This window comes from Xyrauchen texanus, chromosome 32, assembly GCF_025860055.1.
Source record: "Xyrauchen texanus isolate HMW12.3.18 chromosome 32, RBS_HiC_50CHRs, whole genome shotgun sequence".
Lineage (NCBI taxonomy): Eukaryota > Metazoa > Chordata > Actinopteri > Cypriniformes > Catostomidae > Xyrauchen > Xyrauchen texanus.
This window is the reverse complement of record NC_068307.1, coordinates 875,143-897,359: the sequence shown is the minus strand read 5'-3', so window position 1 is coordinate 897,359 and position 22,217 is coordinate 875,143. Positions and strand designations below refer to the sequence as shown.

At 42.5% G+C, this 22,217-nt stretch overlaps 1 protein-coding gene across 3 annotated transcripts in view; it reads left to right on the top strand.

Annotated features, from left to right (window-relative positions):
- thsd7bb (thrombospondin, type I, domain containing 7Bb) overlaps positions 1 to 22,217 on the top strand; it is an 85,165-nt gene that overhangs the window by 49,910 nt on the left and 13,038 nt on the right. For all 3 annotated transcript variants that reach the window (XR_007968399.1, XR_007968400.1, XM_052101606.1), the window contains exons 8-15: positions 5,951 to 6,142; positions 6,579 to 6,813; positions 6,902 to 7,017; positions 11,761 to 11,893; positions 12,049 to 12,152; positions 14,855 to 15,046; positions 18,786 to 19,076; positions 19,207 to 19,385. Coding sequence is in view for 1 of the 3 variants with exons in the window: in XM_052101606.1 (XP_051957566.1) it covers positions 5,951 to 6,142; positions 6,579 to 6,813; positions 6,902 to 7,017; positions 11,761 to 11,893; positions 12,049 to 12,152; positions 14,855 to 15,046; positions 18,786 to 19,076; positions 19,207 to 19,385 (1,442 nt within the window). In the remaining 2 variants the exon portion in view is untranslated. The remainder of the gene's footprint in view (positions 1 to 5,950; positions 6,143 to 6,578; positions 6,814 to 6,901; positions 7,018 to 11,760; positions 11,894 to 12,048; positions 12,153 to 14,854; positions 15,047 to 18,785; positions 19,077 to 19,206; positions 19,386 to 22,217) is intronic.

Below are 22,217 nucleotides of genomic sequence, written 5' to 3'. Positions count from 1 at the left end.
TCTCCTCTCCTCCTGGTGGGCATGTGGGATGTCTCTTAACTGCTTCACATTGAGATGGATGTGAGATCAGAACGGATATGTGACACATGTCAAGGAGACTTGGGAGTCTGCTGTCACACTGCTGTCCAAATGTCACTCAGTCATGACGTGTGTCTTCACCTGTGTTGTCCAAGTTTGTGAATCTGTCTGTGCTGCTGTCCTAGAAAGTCAGTCGTTAGGTGTGACTAGATATGATGGGGTTTGTTTTACAGCTTTAATTGCTGAGCAGCCTCATGGAGTGTAAACGTCATTAACCCTTTAATTCATGGTCATTTTCCCATACACTCTTCCATATTCTGGTCTTTAGAGACCTGCCACAAATATCTATCACAAATGGATACCAAATGCCCAGATAGTGTATGTGTGTGTGTGAGAGCGTGTGAGCGTGTGTGTGTGTGAGCGTGTATTTATCACTTTGTGGGGACCAAATGTCCCCATAAGGATAGTAAAACCCGAAATGTTTGACCTTGTGGGGACATTTTGTCGGTCCCCATGAGGAAAACAGCTTATAAATCATACTAAATTATGTTTTTTGAAAATGTAAAAATGCAGAAAGTTTTCTGTGAGGGTTAGGTTTAGGGGTAGGGTTAGGTTTAGGGGATAGAATATAAAGTTTGTACAGTATAAAAACCATTATGTCTATGGAAAGTCCCCATAAAACATGGAAACACTACATGTGTGTGTGTGTGCGTGCGTGCGTGCGTGCGTGCATGCGTGTGTTTTCTGTGTGTATGTGTATGAGCGTGGTTCTGTGTGTGTTTGTGTGAGTGTGTGTGTATGAGTGTGTGTATGAGCAAGTGTGTGTGTGAGCGTATGTGTGTTTGTGTTATGAGCATGTGTGTTTGATTGTGTGTGTGTGTGTGTGTGTGTGCGTGCGTGCGTGCGTGTGCGTGCGTGCGTGTGTGTGAGCGTGAGTGTGTGTGCGTGTGTTTGTCTAGTGCACATTTATTAAATCCAGACAGGCACATGAAGTTGTTCTGTGTAAGTCGACTTTGGATTTCTCATGACAGGCGATCTCTCTCCTCTTCACCTGTGTGACTGAATGAGCACCAGTGGGCGGGGCCAAGGGTGAAATTATGGAAAATGGGCGTTGACGGCTTGCTGAAGAGGCAGTCATATGCAGATGTATTTGCTCCTTGTGATGTCACAAGTTACACAAATTGGTTTAAATAAATGGTCTTTTTCTATTAAGGAGGAAGTTTTCAGTTCTGGGTGTTTGCTCCAAGTCTCTGTGATATTCTGTTCTCAAGACATGTCTCGGGTCCCTCCTTCAATGCAAGTCTATGGGCTTTATTTCACCCTTTTTAAAACTGTAATTCTGATTGCTATGAAAAGTAATTTAATAGCCTGATGGTTCGATTCAGTTTTTGTGATCTAATTACAAGTCTGATGCATGAGGCTGTTGAGTTTAACTGTCTGTAAACAGTTGTTTACAGTTACTGTCCAGGTCCACGATAATGATGCACGCCCGGACCCCAATCAGCCTGATGAGGCGAGTGAGGGATAAAGGCGCCCGGAGACGGCAGTTCAAGAGAGCACTATGGCAGCTGCCCTGTATATGTATGCGTTTATGTTTATCATTAAACTTTATTTATATTGTCAAGCCGCTTCTCGCCGCCTCCTTTCCCTTGTAACCCCTCTATGCACACTTTTTAAGCATCGTTGGTAGAGAATCACTCTGGGAAATGGGTTCTTCTTACAATGCAAATTAGTGAATAAAATCTCCATGTCTGCCGCTGCTCTTATAAACGCTTATAAAACAACAGACAGGAAGGTGATTACAGGGTCATAAAATACATATAAAGAGCAGTGCATCTTCAGAAGAGACCGTCGCTTTTGAGCTTAATTTGTAATTGAGAGAGAGAGATTTGTAGGGCTGAACATCAGTTGGAGAAATGTTGCTCTTCCTGCATATGAGATGTAATGGAAGAAATGAACTATTGCAGCTTTATATCTGATTCTCAGCAGAATGTCTGTCTAGTGCGGTCAGGTTTATTACTGCGCTTTTATCTTCTTTCTTTCATCTCACAAATAACCTGAAGAGCGTCTTCATCTTGTTTGTTTCTGTACTCTTCATTCTAATCTCACAAATAAAAATATCTGCTGTTAGATGCTCTTTGAACACATTTACACATCAATGCCGCTTGTTGGGTTGATCGGTAACTTGGATTGTCCTGTCTCCAAATCCTCTGAAGAATCCCAAAGCTATTGCCCTTTCACGTGTCTTTGACGCAGACATCATGTTCCACTTTGAGCTCCGCATGGGAAGTGTTGCATGGACAGCAGGAGGAAAACAAGTATTTGGACATAAAAGATACAGTTACTGCTTTGATACATTGCAGAAAATAATAAGAGGCCTTGGTTACGTTAAGGATGGTTTAGGTGAATTTAAATTTGTTCGAAGAACTGAGGTCTTTGCAATAAAAGAGTATTTAAATAATTTTTTTTAATAAATTAAATAAAATGATGGCATTTGTGGCAGGGCGAGGCCGGGTCGTGATTCTGCACTCCCGGCCCCTAATCAGGCTATTTAGCCCTCGAGAGGAATGAAGACCGACCGAAGACGGCAGTGCGATAGAGAGCGAGTTACGGGCAGCTGTCCGACACCCGTGTGTGGATCAGTTCGGTTCTCGCCTCCTTTCCATTAGTAACTTTACACTGGTGCCGAATCCCGGGAAGGAGGAGGTAAAGTCCTCACCATGGCCATCCTCTGGGGGATGGAGGAGCCCGGCCACCTGATAGCGGAGGGTACAGCCGCCGATCGCAAGGGGAGGAGGGGCTCCTAACCAACCGCCTGGAGTGGTCAGGGCCGCTGCCAGGGGCGGAGGAGACACCTACCAGCCACTGAAACGTGCTGGGGTCTGAGACCGCTGATCGCGAGCTGGGAGGTGCTCCTGGCTGACCACCTGGAGCGGGAGGGCCGCTACCAGGTGCGGGGGAGACCCCTTCCATCCACCGGAACACGGCGGGGCGCTCCATCCGCCAGGGACCGGAGGACTACCTCCGATCCTCCCGGGGAGGTGCGGCTGTCGTCCAATAGAGGGTGGAGGAATGACCAAGCTATGGCGTATCGGAGAACCTGCGATTTAAGTGTTTTTTTTTTCTCTCTCTCTCTCCCACTGCTGCTCTGTGTTGGCCTTTCCCCCTCTTTTTTATGTTTTTTAAGTTGGCATGATCGCCGTTACGGCGTGCAGGTGCCAAATTTTTTTGCACCCCCAGATTGCCGGGGGCTCCCTGCCCTGAGAGAACGAGGAAGGAATGAGGCAGGGTGCAGGGTTGGGTCGTGATGCTACACCCCTGGCCCCTAATCAGGCTAATCAAGCCTTGGAGAGGGATAAGGGCCAACTGGAGACTGCAGTGGGACAGAAAGAGAGATTTACGGACAGCTGTCTGACACCTGTGTGTGTTTGTCTTTTTGGTTTAGTTTTATATTTAACTATTATTTATATTATCAAGCCGGTTCTCGCCTTCTCCTTTCCATTATTCCCTTTACAATATTCAATATATTTTCATAAAGATTGAAAGTTGTTTTGTACTCTAAAAGACATTATTACTGAAGCAAAAATGTGTGTGAAAATCACTTTGTTGTAAAGTTGCAGCTGTCATCGCAAAAACAAACGTTTGCAAGTATGCAAATGATTCGACAATCATTGGCGAACCTTTCGAAAGGTCACTGGCAACCGTGCCCACCAGGGAGCGTTCGTTAAAGGCACAGTAGCAAATAACAAGAGTTTTTATATTTTAGAGCCATAGAGAGTATTAAAAATAACTAAAATATGACTAACATAGGTGGACCTTAGGGGAAATATTTTTATAAATAATAATAAACAAAATGCATATGACCCTTTAACATAGATGTGCCCACATAGGACATATTTTGGCATGGATTATTTTCAACATAGGACATACTTTGGCATGGATGTGCCCACATAGGACATACTTTGGCATGGACGTGCCCACATTGGACATACTTTGGCATGGACGTGCCAACATAGGACATATTTTTGGCATGGATGTACCAACATAGGACATACTTTGGCATGGATTATTTTCTACATAGGACATACTTTAGCATGGACGTGCCCACATAGAACATACTTTGGAATGGATGTGCCCACATAGGACATATTCTTGGCATGGATGTGCCCACATAGGACATACTTTGGCATGGATGTGCCCACATTGGACATATTTTGGCATGAACGTGTCCACATAGGACATACTTTGGCATGGACGTGCCCACATAGAACATACTTTGGCATGGACGTGCCCACATAGAACATACTTTGGAATGGATGTGCCCACATAGAACATACTTTGGCATGGACGTGCCAACATAGGACATATTTTTGGCATGGATGTGCCAACATAGGACATACTTTGGCATGGATTATTTTCTACATAGGACATACTTTAGCATGGACGTGCCCACATAGAACATACTTTGGAATGGATGTGCCCACATAGGACATATTCTTGGCATGGATGTGCCCACATAGGACATACTTTGGCATGGATGTGCCCACATTGGACATATTTTGGCATGAACGTGTCCACATAGGACATACTTTGGCATGGATGTGCCCACATAGAACATACTTTGGCATGGACGTGCCCACATAGGACATACTTTGGCATGGATATGCCCATATAGGACATACTTTGGCATGGATGTGCCCACATAGGACATACTTTAATATGGACGTGCCCACATAGGATATACTTTGGAGTGGTGGTGGCCTAGTGGGCTAATGCACACAACTGTTAATCAGAAGGTCATTGGTTCGATCCCCACAGTCACCACCATTGTGTCCTTGAGCAAGGCACTTAACTCCAGGTTGTTCCGGGGGGATTGTCCCTGTAATAAGTGCACTGTAAGTCACTTTGGATAAAAGCGTCTGCCAAATGCATAAATGTAAATGTACTTTGGCATGGACGTGCCAACATAGGACATATTTTTGGCATGGATTATTTTCAACATAGGACATATTTTGGCATGGACGTGTCCACATAGGACATACTTTGGCATGGACGTGCCCACATAGGACATATTTTGGCATGGATTATTTTCAACATAGGACATATTTTGGCATGGACGTGCCCACATAGGACATACTTTGGCATGGACGTGCCCACATAGGACATACTTTGGCATGGATGTGCCCACATAGGACATACTTTAATATGGACGTGCCCACATAGGATATACTTTGGCATGGACGTGCAAACATAGGACATACTTTGGCATGGACATGCCCACATAGGACATACTTTGGCTTGGATGTGCCCACATTGGACATATTTTGGCATGAACGTTTCCACATAGGACATACTTTGGCATGGACGTGCCCACATAGGACTCACTTTGGCATGTACATGCCCACATAGGACATACTTTGGCATGGATGTGCCCACATAGGACTCACTTTGGCACGTTTCTACACATCAAACAAGCATTTAAACTGAACTGAGTGATGTTTGCCAGCAACATTTTACTTCTGAGTTCATTAGCAGAAGATTATTTTCAAGCTGTCTGTTAATTAATTAAAACAAAAAATGCCTTTATGTTGCCCAATCATTGTCTTTGAGGAGATAGTAAAGCAATCAGAATGCTATTAAACATCTTATTTGCATATTTTTATTCTTTAATTAGAGAAAACTTTGCTTGTTGATATTTTGCAGTTCTGCAGCGCAAGATACGAGGAATCTGAGAACAAGGCCTGAGATTTATTTGAGTGTTTTTCCATTTTGTTCCCTGGTGGTGAATTTAACTGAAGATTTAATTGTGTTGCATTGGATTAAGATGTTAATAGAATATGCTCATTTACTGGAGATGAACATGCATTGTTCAAGGAAAGTGAGAATATCCAGAGACAACAGGATACTGAAGTGTCTTCTCTTGTCATGACAGGTGAGCCAGTGCCCAGTGAACAATGCCCAGGAGATCCTCCTCCAGCCCAGCAGCCGTGTGAGAGACCCTGCGCCGGAGACTGTGTGCTGGCAGACTGGAGCTCTTGGTCTCTCTGTTCCCAGTTCTGCTCCAGTAAACACTTGGAGGGATACCAGAGCCGCTCACGGACACTTCTGGCTCTCCCTGCGGCGCGTGAGTTCACTCAGAGTAAACCTTTCATGCCAACCTCAACTCAAGACTGAGAACTTAAACTAGACACAGTGTGCGTTTACTAAAACTATACTATGATTCCCTTCATGTTGTCATGGGAGTGTGTGGAATAGAGGGGCGTTACATTTTTCAGGCTCCCGTGCAGACGATGCGAGTTCGAATCCAGCTAGGGAAATGTCCTTATTCAGTTGCCCTCTTTCTCCCCGTCATTTCCTGTCCCCCTAGATATTTAAAATAATTGCATTTGAATAACATTTACAGCCTGCAAGCTCAAATATTTACGTAGGAAATACTGCCATGTTCGGCAGAGTTGTAAATAAATGAATAGTTGTAGTGTTTGCTTGGCTTTGCTCTGGATGGCTTTTGCATTTAAAAATGGACCCCAAGACACTTTTGATGTTTATTTGTTTGTTTGTAGAGGGCAAGCCGTGTCCTCCAGCCCCTGAGCTGGAGCAGTGGAGACCCTGTGGCACGCACCTGTGCACAGTATACTTCTGGGATACTTCACCCTGGGAGACCTGCATGCCAGACTCCACCACAGGCGAGGGTAACGGCACAGCCCAGATGGGAAACAAGTTCACGTGCGGTACGGGGGTGCAGACGCGACAAATCACCTGCAGGAGAGCTGGGAATGGACATGTGGTACCAAAAAGGTAAAGAAACAAACAGGTAAATAAAACCCTTCTCTGTAGATTCAGTGAGCGTATACAGTTTTGTCTCTCTGTCCCAACTTGTCTCTAGGTGTCCGGAGTCCTCCCGTCCTGACGCCATCCGCTCTTGTCCTCTCCCTTGCAAGACTGACTGTGTTGTTACACCTTTTAGTGAATGGAGCCACTGTCCAACTTCCTGTTTACAAGGTACACATACGGTCACTCCTCTGCATTTATATTTATATCCTAACTCGAGAGGTATATTTTTACTGGTAATTAGCATTAGCATACTAACAGTATGGTTAACCCTTGATACTCTGGTGCAATTTTGGGCTGCTATCTGCAGTTTTTCACACTCAAATTAAAAAAATTCTCTGGACTAATTGCAAAAATATGGTCTCATTTTTCAGAGAACCTCCCAAATTAAAGAAAAAGACTCTAATTATTCATAAATAATATTGAATGTGTTTATAATCTGATGATAAAGTTTTTAAAGGAAAAAAAAGATGCTTTTTTGTTATTGTCTTAACTTTGTAAACATGTAATTCTGGTTCTGTTCACTCAAGCTCACTTTGAAAAGTCAAATTGTATTCCACTAGATGACAAAAAGTACTAGAAAAAGTGTTTTTCCTCTAGCGCATTCCATCACAATATACAGATGTGAACTGTAGGGGGCGCTCTAATACATTATACCCCTCACAGATGTGAACTGTAGGGGGCGCTCTAACACATTTTACCCCTCACAGATGTGAACTGTAGGGGGCGCTCTAACACATTATACCCCTCACAGATGTGAACTGTAGGGGGCTCTAACACATTTTACCCCTCACAGATGTGAACTGTAGGAGGCGCTCTAACACATTTTACCTCTCACAGATGTGAACTGTAGGGGGCGCTCTAACACATTATACCCCTCACAGATGTGAACTGTAGGGGCTTAACATTATACCCTCACAGATGTGAACTGTAGGAGCTCTAACACATTTTACCCCTCACAGATGTGAACTGTAGGGGCGCTCTAACACATTTTACCTCTCACAGATGTGAACTGTAGGGGGCACTCTAACACATTTTACCCCTCACAGATGTGAACTGTAGGGAGCTCTAACACATTTTACCCCTCACAGATGTGAACTGTAGGGAGCTCTAACACATTTTACCCCTCACAGATGTGAACTGTAGGGGGCTCTAACACATTTTACCCCTCACAGATGTGAACTGTAGGGGGCGCTCTAACACATTATACCCCTCACAGATGTGAACTGTAGGGGCTCTAACACATTTTACCCCTCACAGATGTGAACTGTAGGGGCGCTCTAACACATTATACCCCTCACAGATGTGAACTGTAGGGGGCTCTAACACATTATACCCCTCACAGATGTGAACTGTAGGGGGCTCTAACACATTATACCCCTCACAGATGTGAACTGTAGGGAGCTCTAACACATTATACCCCTCACAGATGTGAACTGTAGGGGCGCTCTAACACATTATACCCCTCACAGATGTGAACTGTAGGGGAGCTCTAACACATTTTACCCTTCACAGATGTGAACTGTAGGGGCGCTCTAACACATTTTACCCCTCACAGATGTGAACTGTAGGGGGCGCTCTAACACATTTTACCCCTCACAGATGTGAACTGTAGGGGGCTCTAACACATTTTACCCCTCACAGATGTGCTCCTCCATAGACATTCAGTCTAATGTTCAGTTCAAGCAACACCCTCATTATTTCATTGAATATCTCAGCCTCTGAGTGGACTACAAGCTCAATCTAGGGGTCATTAGAAAGCTGTGAACCATATAAAACATTTTATCATCAGTAGTCGAAAACATATATTTCTGATGATTTATTTTGCATTCTTTTCCTTCAGGATGGCATATTTTGTTCTGGACATGTACGATATTATATTGGATTATTCAGCCAAACAAGCTCAAACAAGTACACAATGGCTCATTTATTAGAGAACATCCTAAGGATGAAGCAGATATAATGTTTTTGGCTATTTGGGGCTTACAGCAGCAGTTATCGGTGCATAAATGAGACATTTGTATTTGATGACTTGCAGAAATCATATTTCACTTTGTGATTCTTTTGAAAGTCTTTTGAATTGTGGTTTTAGGGCAACAAAATATACAGTCACATTCCTGAGAATGAGAGCTTTTATTTGATATGTGACTCGTCCATGTATGTGCTGGGTGAAGGACTTTTATTTGTATATAAATATTTCTACCTCATTACCTCTAGGGGGCGCTCATTACCAACGTGAATGTTTGGAGGAATTCTTTTGTTTTTTTCAGTCACATAAATACAGAAGTGATGGTTATCTCTGAAAGGATCCATTTCTAAGCTCTCTAATGAAACCTCATATGCCTGACTTATGTATATGTAGATGTTTTAAGCATAAACTTATTTTACAATATAGTGCCCCCCTTTGGACCCGCTAGAATAGAGTTTAAGGGGCTCTGGATACTATGCAAGAACTACAGTATTGTAAAGTTTCAAACTTTGGCTAGTACAAAGGAGAATTGAATTGCTGTTTATTTTATTTTATTTTATTTTTCTCCATTTAAAGGCCCTAAAACCTATCGGTGCTACAGACACAGGTGCTGGTGCCGCCATCTGTAGAACTTGGTGGCACCAGTGCCACCCCTATAAAATGTTAGCCTGGAGACATTTGTTGTCACCCTATTTGTGTAACCCTTGCAGAACAAAAACTTGGTTTTACTATAGAATAATTGTAATAATCATGACAGCAATAACTATAGTTCATTTTGCTCTTATACTTTTTTTTTATAACCAAAAACATGGTTAATCTATTGTTACCGTAGTCAAACCATGGTTAATATTTGTATGGGACTGTCATCATAATCAATTACTATGATATGATATTATTGAATCAGAACTAATATCATCAGATTGTTAAACAGTGGCAAGAAAAAGTATGTGAACCCTTTGGATTAGCTGGTTTTCTGCATTAATTGGGTATAAAATGTGATCTCATCTTCAACAAAGTCACAAGAATAGACAAACACAATCTGCTTAAGCTAACAACACACACAGTTATTATCTTTCATGTTGTAATGGGCCTTCAGGTTCGGGTATGGAAAAGGAGAAGACGTGGAGCAGTGACATGCTTCAGGAAGCTTTTATTCTCTGCCTTCAGTTCGTTATAGTGCAGCCTTCTCAGGGCTTTCTCAATAATGTCTTGAACACTTCAGCTTCACAACAATACACACAATAGGGCACGCCAGCCTCTGCACTCCGGTGTCGTTCTCTCTCTGCCTTTCTCTGCCATGTTCAGCTGTTTTAAGGCGTCTCTCCGCTATCACTGTAATGAGAAACAGCTGTTAGAAATCATGTCAACCAGCTTGACAAGCCACACCACTCTCTCTCTCTCTCCCGCAGATGGACACATGACCACACCCCCATCGCCACGTGCCTTTGTTGAACACATCCCATTAAACATTCACAGTGCTGTGGAAAAAGCAAGTGAATCCCTAGTCTGAAGATGACAAAAAGTCTAATTAGAGCCAAGAGTTGGCAAACCTGGCATCTAATTACTGAAACAAAGTTGTAGATGTGGGTTAGAGCGACTTTGACTTATAAAAAGCACTCAAACATTTTGAGTTTGCTATTCACAAGAAGCATCTCTCATTGGAGATGATTTAGTACTATAGGTACTCTCACTAGAAGTGGCCATTAGATATTCATCTGTCCACAGTGAGACAAACTGTCTATAAATGGAGATGATTTAGTACTATAGGTACTCTCACTAGAAGTGACCGTTAGATATTCATCTGTCCACAGTTAGACAAACTGTCTATAAATGGAGATGATTTAGTACTATAGGTACTCTCACTAGAAGTGTCCGTTAGATATTCATCTGTCCACAGTTAGACAAACTGTCTATAAATGGAGATGATTTAGTACTATAGGTACTCTCTCTAGAAGTGTCCGTTAGATATTCATCTGTCCACAGTTAGACAAACTGTCTATAAATGGAGATGATTTAGTACTATATGTACTCTCTCTAGAAGTGGCCGTTAGATATTCATCTGTCCACAGTTAGACAAACTGTCTATAAATGGAGATGATTTAGTACTATAGGTACTCTCACTAGAAGTGGCCGTTAGATATCTCTGTTCATGATTCTAATATACGGAGAACATTAAACAGGTATGGTGTTCATGGCAGGACATCATGACGGAAGCTGCTGCTTTCCAACAAAAACATTGCTGCGCCCTGAAGTTTGCCTAAGACCACCTTGACACTCCACAACACTACTGGGAAAATGTTTTGCAGATTTATTAAACTCAGGTTGAATTTTTTGGGAAGAACATGCAGCACTACAAAGTCCTTCTGACTGTTGTGCAGGTCTAATCCGCAGAAACTCTTGGTTCAGGTTATTGCTTCCAAAGGAGGATCGACCAGTTACAAAGTCCAAGGATTCACTTACTTTTTCCGCAGCACTGTGAATGTTTAATGGGATGTGTTCAGTAAAGACATGAAAGATTATAATTGTGTGTGTGTGTTGTTAGCTTAAGCACATTGTGTTTGTCTAGACGTGTGACTTTAATGAAGATGAGATCATATTTTATGTCCAATTAATGCAGAAAACAGCTAATAACAAAGGGTTCACATACTTTTTCTTTCCACTGTATATCTAATAATATTTTCATCTTTAAATAGTGTCAATGTAGTTAGAATAGCTTGTAGTGTGGCTAGTTACTTTTCTAAAAGAGAAGATTCAGTTTCAAGATAGATTCCCCAATCTAGCAACTGTATCTGAAACATCAAATATTGTTTATGATTTTGTTGTTTTGTGCAGTATTTCCTTTTGAGTGAGCACAGACAAATTACTTTGGAGATTATTTTTGAAAATGCATAATAATGAATGTTTTCCCTTCATGTCTGTGTATTGATCACCCTTACCTTGTGTAGTGAATAGTTCTGCCCCGGTCCAGTCCCGACACAGGATCATCACCCAGAGGCCGGCTAATGGAGGTCAAGAGTGTCCAGACACACTTTATGAGGAGAGAGAATGTGACCCGCTCCCTCTCTGCCCAACTTACAGGTGAAGAGAGAAAAACCCTGAACAAATTGACTTTGAAATGTAAACATAATAAGAGCACATGTGCACACTTCTGTTGCTAATGCGTAGCATTGCTAGAAATATGAGATGTAATCCAGACAGACACGTGTTTACTGTGCACTCATGTGTGCTGGCAGATGGCAGATGCATCGCTGGCATCAGTGTGTTCTGGTACCTGATTGGGTGAGACAGGCTGTGGGCGGGCCCTCAGAGGCTTGTGGAATTGGCTTAGAGATCAGAGGTGAGTGACAGTAGAAGCTCTGTATGATTTAAAGGACGGTAACTTCATATCTCTGGTGAGAATCCAACTTCCAAATGTAAAGGATGATTGAACTATCTAATGTAGAAATAGTCTTGAAGAGACTTGTTTGGTCATGAAGGCAGTGTTGACCAGTCTGGTGTGTAAATAATGAAAACGAATCATTTAGGATGTTGCATAGTAGCTATTTGTACTTGATTTGTGGACATGTTATGTTTTTATTATGTATCTTTTAATGCATTTTTGCTAAATATCTGAAAAGGATTGTGCATTAAGTGGAAGTAGAAATTAATGTTTGTTGGTTTTAAGTAAATAAACACTGTGAACATGATATTGTTGCATCTGCTATTGAGTGAGTGGGCAAATACCCATATGCTCATGCCACAGCAATTTATCCATCCATCCATCTTCAACCACTTATCCGAAGTCGGGTCAAGGGGGCAGCTGCTCCAGCAGGGGGCCCCAAACTTCCCTATCCCGCGCTACATTAACCAGCTCTGACTGGGGGACCCCGAGGCGTTCCCAGGCCAGTGTGGAGATGTAATCTCTCCACCTAATCCTGGGTCTTTCCCGAGGTCTCCTCCCAGCTGGACGTGCTTGAAACACCTCCCTAAGGAGGCGGCCAGGGGGCATCCTTACCAGATGCCCAAACCACCTCAACTGACTCCTTTCGACGCAAAGGAGCAGCGGCTCTACTCCGAGCTCCTCACGGATGACTGAGCTCCTCACCCTATCTCTAAGGGAGAAGCCCGCCACCCTTCTGAGGAAGCCCATTTCGGCCGCTTGTACTCGTGACCTAGTTCTTTCGGTCATGACCCAGCCTTCATGACCATAGGTGAGGGTAGGAACAAAAATTGACCGGTAGATCGAGAGCTTTGCCTTCCAGCTCTCTTTTCGTGACAACGGTGCGATAGAGCGAGTGCAATACCGCCCCCGCTGCCCCGATTCTCCGGCCAACCTCCCACTCCATTGTCCCCTCACTTGTGAATAAGACCCTGAGGTACTCAAACTCCTTCACTTGGGGCAATACCTCCTTCCCGTATTGAATTAAATGAAAAAAAAACTTTATTTAAATCTGATTTAACTAAACCAACAAAACACGTGTTCTGCACTCATCTACATAGTTAAAGAAAGTCTACAGTAATTTATAACTAAGTTGGTCACAATTAAGACTATAAACTTAAAGGGACAGTACACCCAAAAATGGATTTTGGGTGGATTTTGGATTTTGGTAGCTCTGTGGACCAGAGCTGAAAATGGACCCTCATTTATTCACCCTCATGCATCCCAAATGTGTGTCTGTGACTTTCTTTCTTCTGCAGAACACAAATGAAGATTTTTAGAAGAATATTTCAGCTCTGTAGGTCCATACAATGCAAGTGAATGGTGACCAGAACTTTGAATCTCCATAAAGCACATAAAGGCAGCATAAACGTAATCCATAAGACTCCAGTGGTAAAATCCATGTCTACTGAATCGCTTGGATCCAGTCGGTTTTAAGGAAGATCAGACCAAAATATAAAAATTTTAATTTTGAGTTTGATTACACTTCCTAGCATCATCTAGCACTTTGCCCATGTGTCAAGCACTAGGAAGTGTAATCAAGCTTGAAATCATGCAATTGTAAGTTGTACAGTGAAAAAGGAGTTACATTATGGTCTGTTCTTAACCTAAAACCAATTCAATCACTTCAGAAGACATGGATTAAACCACTGGAGTTGTTTTATGCTGCCTTTATTTGCTTTATGGAGATTCAACCTGTTTGGTCACCATTCACTTGAATTGTATGGACCTATAGAGTTTAAATATTCTTCTAAAAATCTTCATTTGTGTTCTGCTGAAGAAAGAAAGTCACAGACATCTGGGATGGCATGAGGGTGAGTAAATGATGAGAATATCAATTTTTGGGTGTACTGTCGCTTTAAAAGCAGATTGTGGAGCTAGTTACACACACAAGATTGGAATTGAATCACCTTGACATTTGTGACTGAGTAGAGACCGTTCGGACGTCTGTGTTTGACTGTCTGTGGCGTGACATCTGACATCCTGTCTACACCCTCTTTTCAAACGTCCTGCTGGTGCTTCATTTCAATTTGAAGGCAAGTGCTGGTCTATAAGGTCACAGCAGGGGTCCGCTGAAAGCGTGTTTTTTAACGTCCAGCGAGCACGTGTCCATGGTAACCAGAGTTCAGGTGACTGCATCTAAAATTCTGAGCGGTTGGCATCACTTTACGAATGACTAACGGGGCTAGATAATCATTTCCAGCAAGATAAACTATGCCCACATTGAAACATGAGCAGAACGGATTTAATGTGTAAATGTTTCATAAAACCATGACCATGGCTTTTTGCTCTTTTCCTTTCTTTTTCCTTTCCTTAATCGTGATCATGTATGTAGGAATGGTTTTATGAACAATTTGCATTAAACTCATGTTTTATGAATGAGGTCCTGTCTGTCCTCAACAGTGCTTTCTTTAAAATACAGTAAGTGCCGCTTCGGTTAGACATTCGTCAAATCTCCAAACACTCCTTGGATCTGCTGTACAGACTGTCCTGTATGAGGTCTGCTATTGATTTGGTCATAAATCATTGCACAAATTCACACAAATATTGATTGTTTTTCAGGCCACTCCCATCTGTCTCTCTTCTTCCTCCCTCTTTCTTTCCTCTGTCCATGTCTGCAGAGGTGGCGTGTGTGGGTGTGGACGATTCTCCAGCAGGTATGGCAGACTGTGTGAGATGGGCAGGTGTGATGCCCGTCCAGGTGAGAGAGTGTCGGGTGCCATGTAGAGATGAATGTACTTTCACTTCCTGGAGCAGATTCACCCAGTGCCAGGGCTGCGGAAGCTGGCGCACTCGTACACGGTCACTGATAGGTAATATCTTGTACTTTCACCCTCAATTAAGAAGGTGATCAAAGTACATTTACATTACATTTACATTTATGCATTTGGCAGATGCTTTTTATCTGAAGCGACTGACAGTGCACTTATTACAGGGACAATCCCCCCGGAGCAACCTGGAGTTAAGTGTCTTACTCAAGGACACAATGGTGGTGACTGTGGGGCTCGAACCAGCATCCTTCTGATTACCAGTTTACCAGTTATGTGCTTTAGCCCACTATGCCACCACCACTCCACAAAGTAGATTAACAGTAGCAAGAGGGCGTGGATGGGAGTGTTTGCACTATCTGTGGGTGTATGTGCACAAACTGAGTGTGTATTGTATGTAAATAAAGTGTCGCAAAGCGCAATTTGCTATATTCCTCTGAAATAAGGTCAGCAAACTTTTTGACATGAACTGCTATTTTTAAATTGTCCTTTTTAATCACTGTTCCACACTCCCTACAAATAATAGACAGATAAACAGACAGACAGACAAACAGAAAGATTATTAATAAATAATAATTATGTTGATCAGTCACAGTCAGTGTAGCTTATATATTTAGACATATTACACATGCATAGGTCTATACTGTATAGTAAGTAAGTATAGGCTATTGTTCTGAAAGCAAAAAGCAACTGTGGGGTGATATTCGCACACCGGCAAAAACGGCAAGCACATGCGTTTACTTCCGCAACCCACTCCTGCAGCGCTGCTTAACGTAATATGCGTTGCGTTATGAGCGGCTCGTGATGAGCATGGGCGATGGGCTAATTTCGTCACACTATAACAATGTTCGACATTCCATTGAGTTCATAACTAAATAAAAACAGGATGCAGGAATATGAGGAAGGATTACTGCAAGAGGAAGATTTGGCATGCAGGTTCGAGGGGCTTCACAATATGGATGGGCTAAAATACAGTCAGTACATACTCCTCTCTCACCAGAGACATGCGAGCGCGAGGATAAAGTGCGAGCGCTAGGCGATCGTTTGCGTAATATGCGTATAAGGAGCGGAGGTACTGTCTCTCGCTCGTGTACGAGTGATTATTACGAATGCCGTTGGTGGATCAAACAGTGATTTGCGGACCCCCTGTTGAAGACTCTTGCTCTAAGACGTTTCAATACCACGTCTGTTTTCAGCACAAAGTCTAAACTCAGTTCTTACATTTGCAGTTTGGAGATTTGAAGTCCATTTTCAAAGTTTGAAAAGAAAGTGGAACATGAAATTATGCCATTTTATGAAACACATATTTATGAGATTTATGAGAACTTTCTAGGGGTCATTTGCATTCATGATTTAATGTGTGTTGGTATTGCTCCACCTGTTGATGTACAGTGATTTTTAAGTCACTGTAAATGAGGCCGGTGGAAAACGTTTGACCACTTCATTGTTTGGATTATATTTTCAATTTTGTTTAAAGTGCAATTTAAATTTAGTCATTTAGTTTCAATAATGTATTTAATATCTCAAAATTGTTCTGATACAATCACTGTTAATACTCGCCATGATTTGTGCGTCAATAGATGAAAATGATTAATAATAAATTCCCTATAATATAATGGTGCGTACATCCAAATCATGATGAGAATAATATTGTTTTTATGCATATAAAAGGAGTGTGTGCTAATGTATTGCATACAGTCCATTTACACATTTATATTTATGCATTTGGCAGACACTTTTATCCAAAGTGACTTACAGTGCACTTATTACAGGGACAATCCCCCCGGAGCAACCTGGAGTTAAGTGTCTTACTCAAGGACACAATGATGGTGACTGTGGGGATCAAACCAGCAACCTCCTGATTACCAGCTATGTGCTTTAGCCCACTATGCCACCACCACTCCTAGGGGGTATATTACATGACCAACTTCCTATGCATGTACTGTCTTGGTTTATATAACTCGTGCGTGACATGTAATGGACTGTGTAATAGGACGCAGACGGTGCAATAACCTCAGAATTAAAGTGCACTTGACCCGGCCCGTTAGCGTCTAGCACACACAATTTCACCAAACCCGCTTGCGCTTTGACTTAGTTAGAGCCCTTAAAGTACGGCCTATAAATTTCATCAAAAGTCACACTAACATAATGCAATAAACATCCAATAAAAAAACAGATAATGATATCAAAAATAAGAAAAAACGTAACCATTTCAATTGAGATGAGTCACGCCCAATTATTATTTTTCACCATAATGCTAAAAATAGTTTACTGTAAAAGTACACGTATTATCTCATTCAATTATCATTTTTCATCGTAACTGGTCAGTTAGGGAGTGGTGGTGTCGAAGTGGGCTAAAGCACATAACTGGTAATCAGAAGGTTGCTGGTTCGATCCCCACAGCCACCACCATTGTGTCCTTGAGTAAGACACTTAACTCCAGGTTGCTCCGGGGGGATTGTCCCTGTAATAAGTGCACATAACTGGTAAACTGGTAATCAGGAGGTTGCTGGTTTGATCCCCACAGTCACCACCATTGTGTCCTTGAGTAAGACACTTAACTCCAGGTTGCTCCGGGGGGATTGTCCCTGTAATAAGTGCACATAACTGGTAAACTGGTAATCAGAAGGTTGCTGGTTTGATCCCCACAGTCACCACCATTGTGTCCTTGAGTAAGACACTTAACTCCAGGTTGCTCCGGGGGGATTTTCCCTGTAATAAGTGCACATAACTGGTAAACTGGTAATCAGAAGGTTGCTGGTTCGATCCCCACAGTCACCACCATTGTGTCCTTGAGTAAGACACTTAACTCCAGGTTGCTCTGGGGGGATTGTCCCTGTAATAAGTGCACATAACTGGTAATCTGGTAATCAGAAGGTTGCTGGTTCGAGCCTTACAGTCACCACCACTGTGTCCTTGAGTAAGACACTTAACTCCAGGTTGCTCCGGGGGGATTGTCCCTGTAATAAGTGCACATAACTGGTAAACTGGTAATCAGGAGGTTGCTGGTTTGATCCCCACAGTCACCACCATTGTGTCCTTGAGTAAGACACTTAACTCCAGGTTGCTCCGGGGGGATTGTCCCTGTAATAAGTGCATATAACTGGTAAACTGGTAATCAGAAGGTTGCTGGTTCGATCCCCACAGTCACCACCATTGTGTCCTTGAGTAAGACACTTAACTCCAGGTTGCTCCGGGGGGATTTTCCCTGTAATAAGTGCACATAACTGGTAAACTGGTAATCAGAAGGTTGCTGGTTCGATCCCCACAGTCACCACCATTGTGTCCTTGAGTAAGACACTTAACTCCAGGTTGCTCTGGGGGGATTGTCCCTGTAATAAGTGCACATAACTGGTAATCTGGTAATCAGAAGGTTGCTGGTTCGATCCCCACAGTCACCACCATTGTGTCCTTGAGTAAGACACTTAACTCCAGGTTGCTCCGGGGGATTGTCCCTGTAATAAGTGCACATAACTGGTAATCTGGTAATCAGAAGGTTGCTGGTTCGATCCCCACAGTCACCACCATTGTGTCCTTGAGTAAGACACTTAACTCCAGGTTGCTCCGGGGGGATTTTCCCTGTAATAAGTGCACATAACTGGTAAACTGGTCATCAGAAGGTTGCTGGTTCGATCCCCACAGTCACCACCATTGTGTCCTTGAGCAAGGCACTTAACTCCAGGTTGCTCCGGGGGGATTGTCCCTGTAATAAGTGCTCTGTAAGTCACTTTGGATAAAAGCATCTGCCAAATGCATAAATGCTCTCTGTTATCTAAACTCTCAGGTCGTGGTAAGAAACGCTGGCGTTGTCAACAAGAAGAGTTGTTTCCTGTCCTGGAGAAGGAGGCCTGTCCTTGTGATGAGTTTCACTCACAGTCTCAGGGTGTCTGGTCCGCTTGTCTTCTCACACCGGCTGAGAACAAGGCTTTGCGTCCTCTCGTTCAAGGAGCTTACCAGCGGGACTGGCAAACCCATAGGAGGAGGAGCGAGTGTGGGCACGGGAAGCGCTACAGAGCCTTGGCCTGTCTGGACCATCAGGGACGATTAGTGGAGCCAGCGCTCTGTAACAGCCCAGGTGATGCTCTCTTACCTCCCCATTTCCTGTGTTTTGGTTCATTGTATTTTCAGACTTTTTGCCAGCTTTACAGGTCACATAGACGTGTGGTCACCCTATGGTAAAGGATCTCGTGTGTTTGATGTTGCAGGTTATGAAGAGGAAGTCTGTCACGTGCCCTGTCCTACAGACTGTCGGCTGAGTGAGTGGTCTGATTGGTCGGCCTGCAGCGCCTCCTGTGGTGGGGGTGTAAAAGTGCGTTCTCAGTGGCTACGACAAAAACCTTTCAATGGAGGACGACCCTGCCCGAAACTCAATTACAAAAATCAGGTGAGAACTATATATCAAATAAAAAAACTTTGTTCTGTTTAATCTATTGATCTTTTAAGATATCGTCTTTAGACTAATAAAGCAGTAAGTTTAACCAGCCACAGGCACAAGTTGCCTGCTATGAAGCAGACACACGTACATGTCTATGCCTTTATATATATATATACAGTGAGGAAAATAAGTATTTGAACACCCTGCTATTTTGCAAGTTCTCCCACTTGGAAATCATGGAGGGGTCTGAAATTGTCATCGTAGGTGCATGTCCACTGTGAGAGACATAATCTAAAAAAAAAAAATCCAGAAATCACAATATATGATTTTTTAACTATTTATTTGTATGATACAGCTGCAAATAAGTATTTGAACACCTGTCTATCAGCTAGAATTCTGACCCTCAAAGACCTGTTAGTCTGCCTTTAAAATGTCCACCTCCACTCCATTTATTATCCTAAATTAGATGCACCTGTTTGAGGTCGTTAGCTGCATAAAGACACCTGTCCACCCCATACAATCAGTAAGAATCCAACTACTAACATGGCCAAGACCAAAGAGCTGTCCAAAGACACTAGAGACAAAATTGTACACCTCCACAAGGCTGGAAAGGGCTACGGGAAATTGCCAAGCAGCTTGGTGAAAAAAGGTCCACTGTTGGAGCAATCATTAGAAAATGGAAGAAGCTAAACATGACTGTCAGTCTCCCTCGGACTGGGGCTCCATGCAAGATCTCACCTCGTGGGGTCTCAATGATCCTAAGAAAGGTGAGAAATCAGCCCAGAACTACACGGGAGGAGCTGGTCAATGACCTGAAAAGAGCTGGGACCACCGTTTCCAAGGTTACTGTTGGTAATACACTAAGACGTCATGGTTTGAAATCATGCATGGCATGGAAGGTTCCCCTGCTTAAACCAGCACATGTCAAGGCCCGTCTTAAGTTTGCCAATGACCATTTGGATGATCCAGAGGAGTCATGGGTGAAAGTCATGTGGTCAGATGAGACCAAAATAGAACTTTTTGGTCATAATTCCACTAACCGTGTTTGGAGGAAGAAGAATGATGAGTACCATCCCAAGAACACCATCCCTACTGTGAAGCATGGGGGTGGTAGCATCATGCTTTGGGGGTGTTTTTCTGCACATGGGACAGGGCTGACTGCACTGTATTAAGGAGAGGATGACCGGGGCCATGTATTGCGAGATTTTGGGGAACAACCTCCTTCCCTCAGTTAGAGCATTGAAGATTGGTCGAGGCTGGGTCTTCCAACATGACAATGACCCGAAGCACACAGCCAGGATAACCAAGGAGTGGCTCTATAAGAAGCATATCAAGGTTCTGGCGTGGCCTAGCCAGTCTCCAGACCTAAACCCAATAGAGAATCTTTGGAGGGAGCTCAAACTCCGTGTTTCTCAGCGACAGCCCAGAAACCTGACTGATCTAGAGAAGATCTGTGTGGAGGAGTGGGCCAAAATCCCTCCTGCAGTGTGTGCAAACCTGGTGAAAAACTACAGGAAACGTTTGACCTCTGTAATTGCAAACAAAGGCTACTGTACCAAATATTAACATTGATCTTCTCAGGTGTTCAAATACTTATTTGCAGCTGTATCATACAAATAAATAGTTAAAAAATCATACATTGTGATTTCTGGATTTTTTTTTTTTAGATTATGTCTCTCACAGTGGACATGCACCTACGATGACAATTTCAGACCCCTCCATGATTTCTAAGTGGGAGAACTTGCAAAATAGCAGGGTGTTCAAATACTTATTTTCCTCACTGTATATATTTATTAATAAATATCTTCTGTGGCAGTCACAGAGGAAGGGCAGTGTGTGTAAATACCTTCTGTATTATTCATTATTCATTTGGCTCCCTTGGCTGGACACGTTCAAACATTTCTACAAGGTTTTTCGAGCACATTTTTGTTCTAGTCTGACCAGACGGGCTTATAGAGATCAGCAGGGACACTCTCATTCCACCGGCTTTCTGCTCTTTATCTTCTCGTTTCTCTCTTTATAAGCTCTTTATATTCCATCAGGGCAGGTCAACCAACATTAAAGTTTCATGGATCTGAACGGCAGTCCGCAAACGTTTCTTTCAGCTCAGTTTCACTCATATAAATAAACTATTATATAGCTGGTCTTTAATTCATTTCCCTTCTCTTCCTTTTCTTCTTTCTTTTCCTTCCTTTCCTTCCTTCTTCCTTTTCCTTTCCCTTTCCTTTCTTTCCATTTAACTTTATTTGCTTTTCCTTCCTTTAATTTCTTTCACTTTTCCTTTACTTCCTTCCTCCTTTTCCTTTCCTATTCTTTCCTTCCGTCCACTTTTTTCTTTACTTCCTCCTTTTCCTTTTCCTTTCTTTAATTTCTTTCACTTTTCTTTTCCTTCCCCTTTTTTCCTTCCTCCTTTTCCTTTCCTTCCTTTCCCTTTTTTCTTTCCTTCCTCCTTTTCCTTCCTTTCCCTTTTTTCCTTCCTTCCTCCTTTTCCTTTCCTTCCTTTTCTTTCATTACATTCCTTCACTTTATTTACTTTCCTTTTCCATTTTCATTCAATTCTTTCCCTTTCCTTCCTTTACTTTTTCTATTTATTTTCTACCCTTTCCCTTTCTTTCTTTCCTTCTCTTCCTTTCACTTTTCCTCTATTTTCCTTTCTTTTCCTTTCTCTCCTTTACTTACTTCCCTTTTATTTTCTTTATTTCCTTTCCTTTTCTTCCTATTCCTCTTTCACTTTCTTTCCTTTCTTTGTCTTGACTTCCTTACATTTTCTTTACTTTTTTCCTCTTTTCCTATTCTGTCCTTTAAATGTATTTAAATATCCTTTCCTTTATCTCTCTCTCT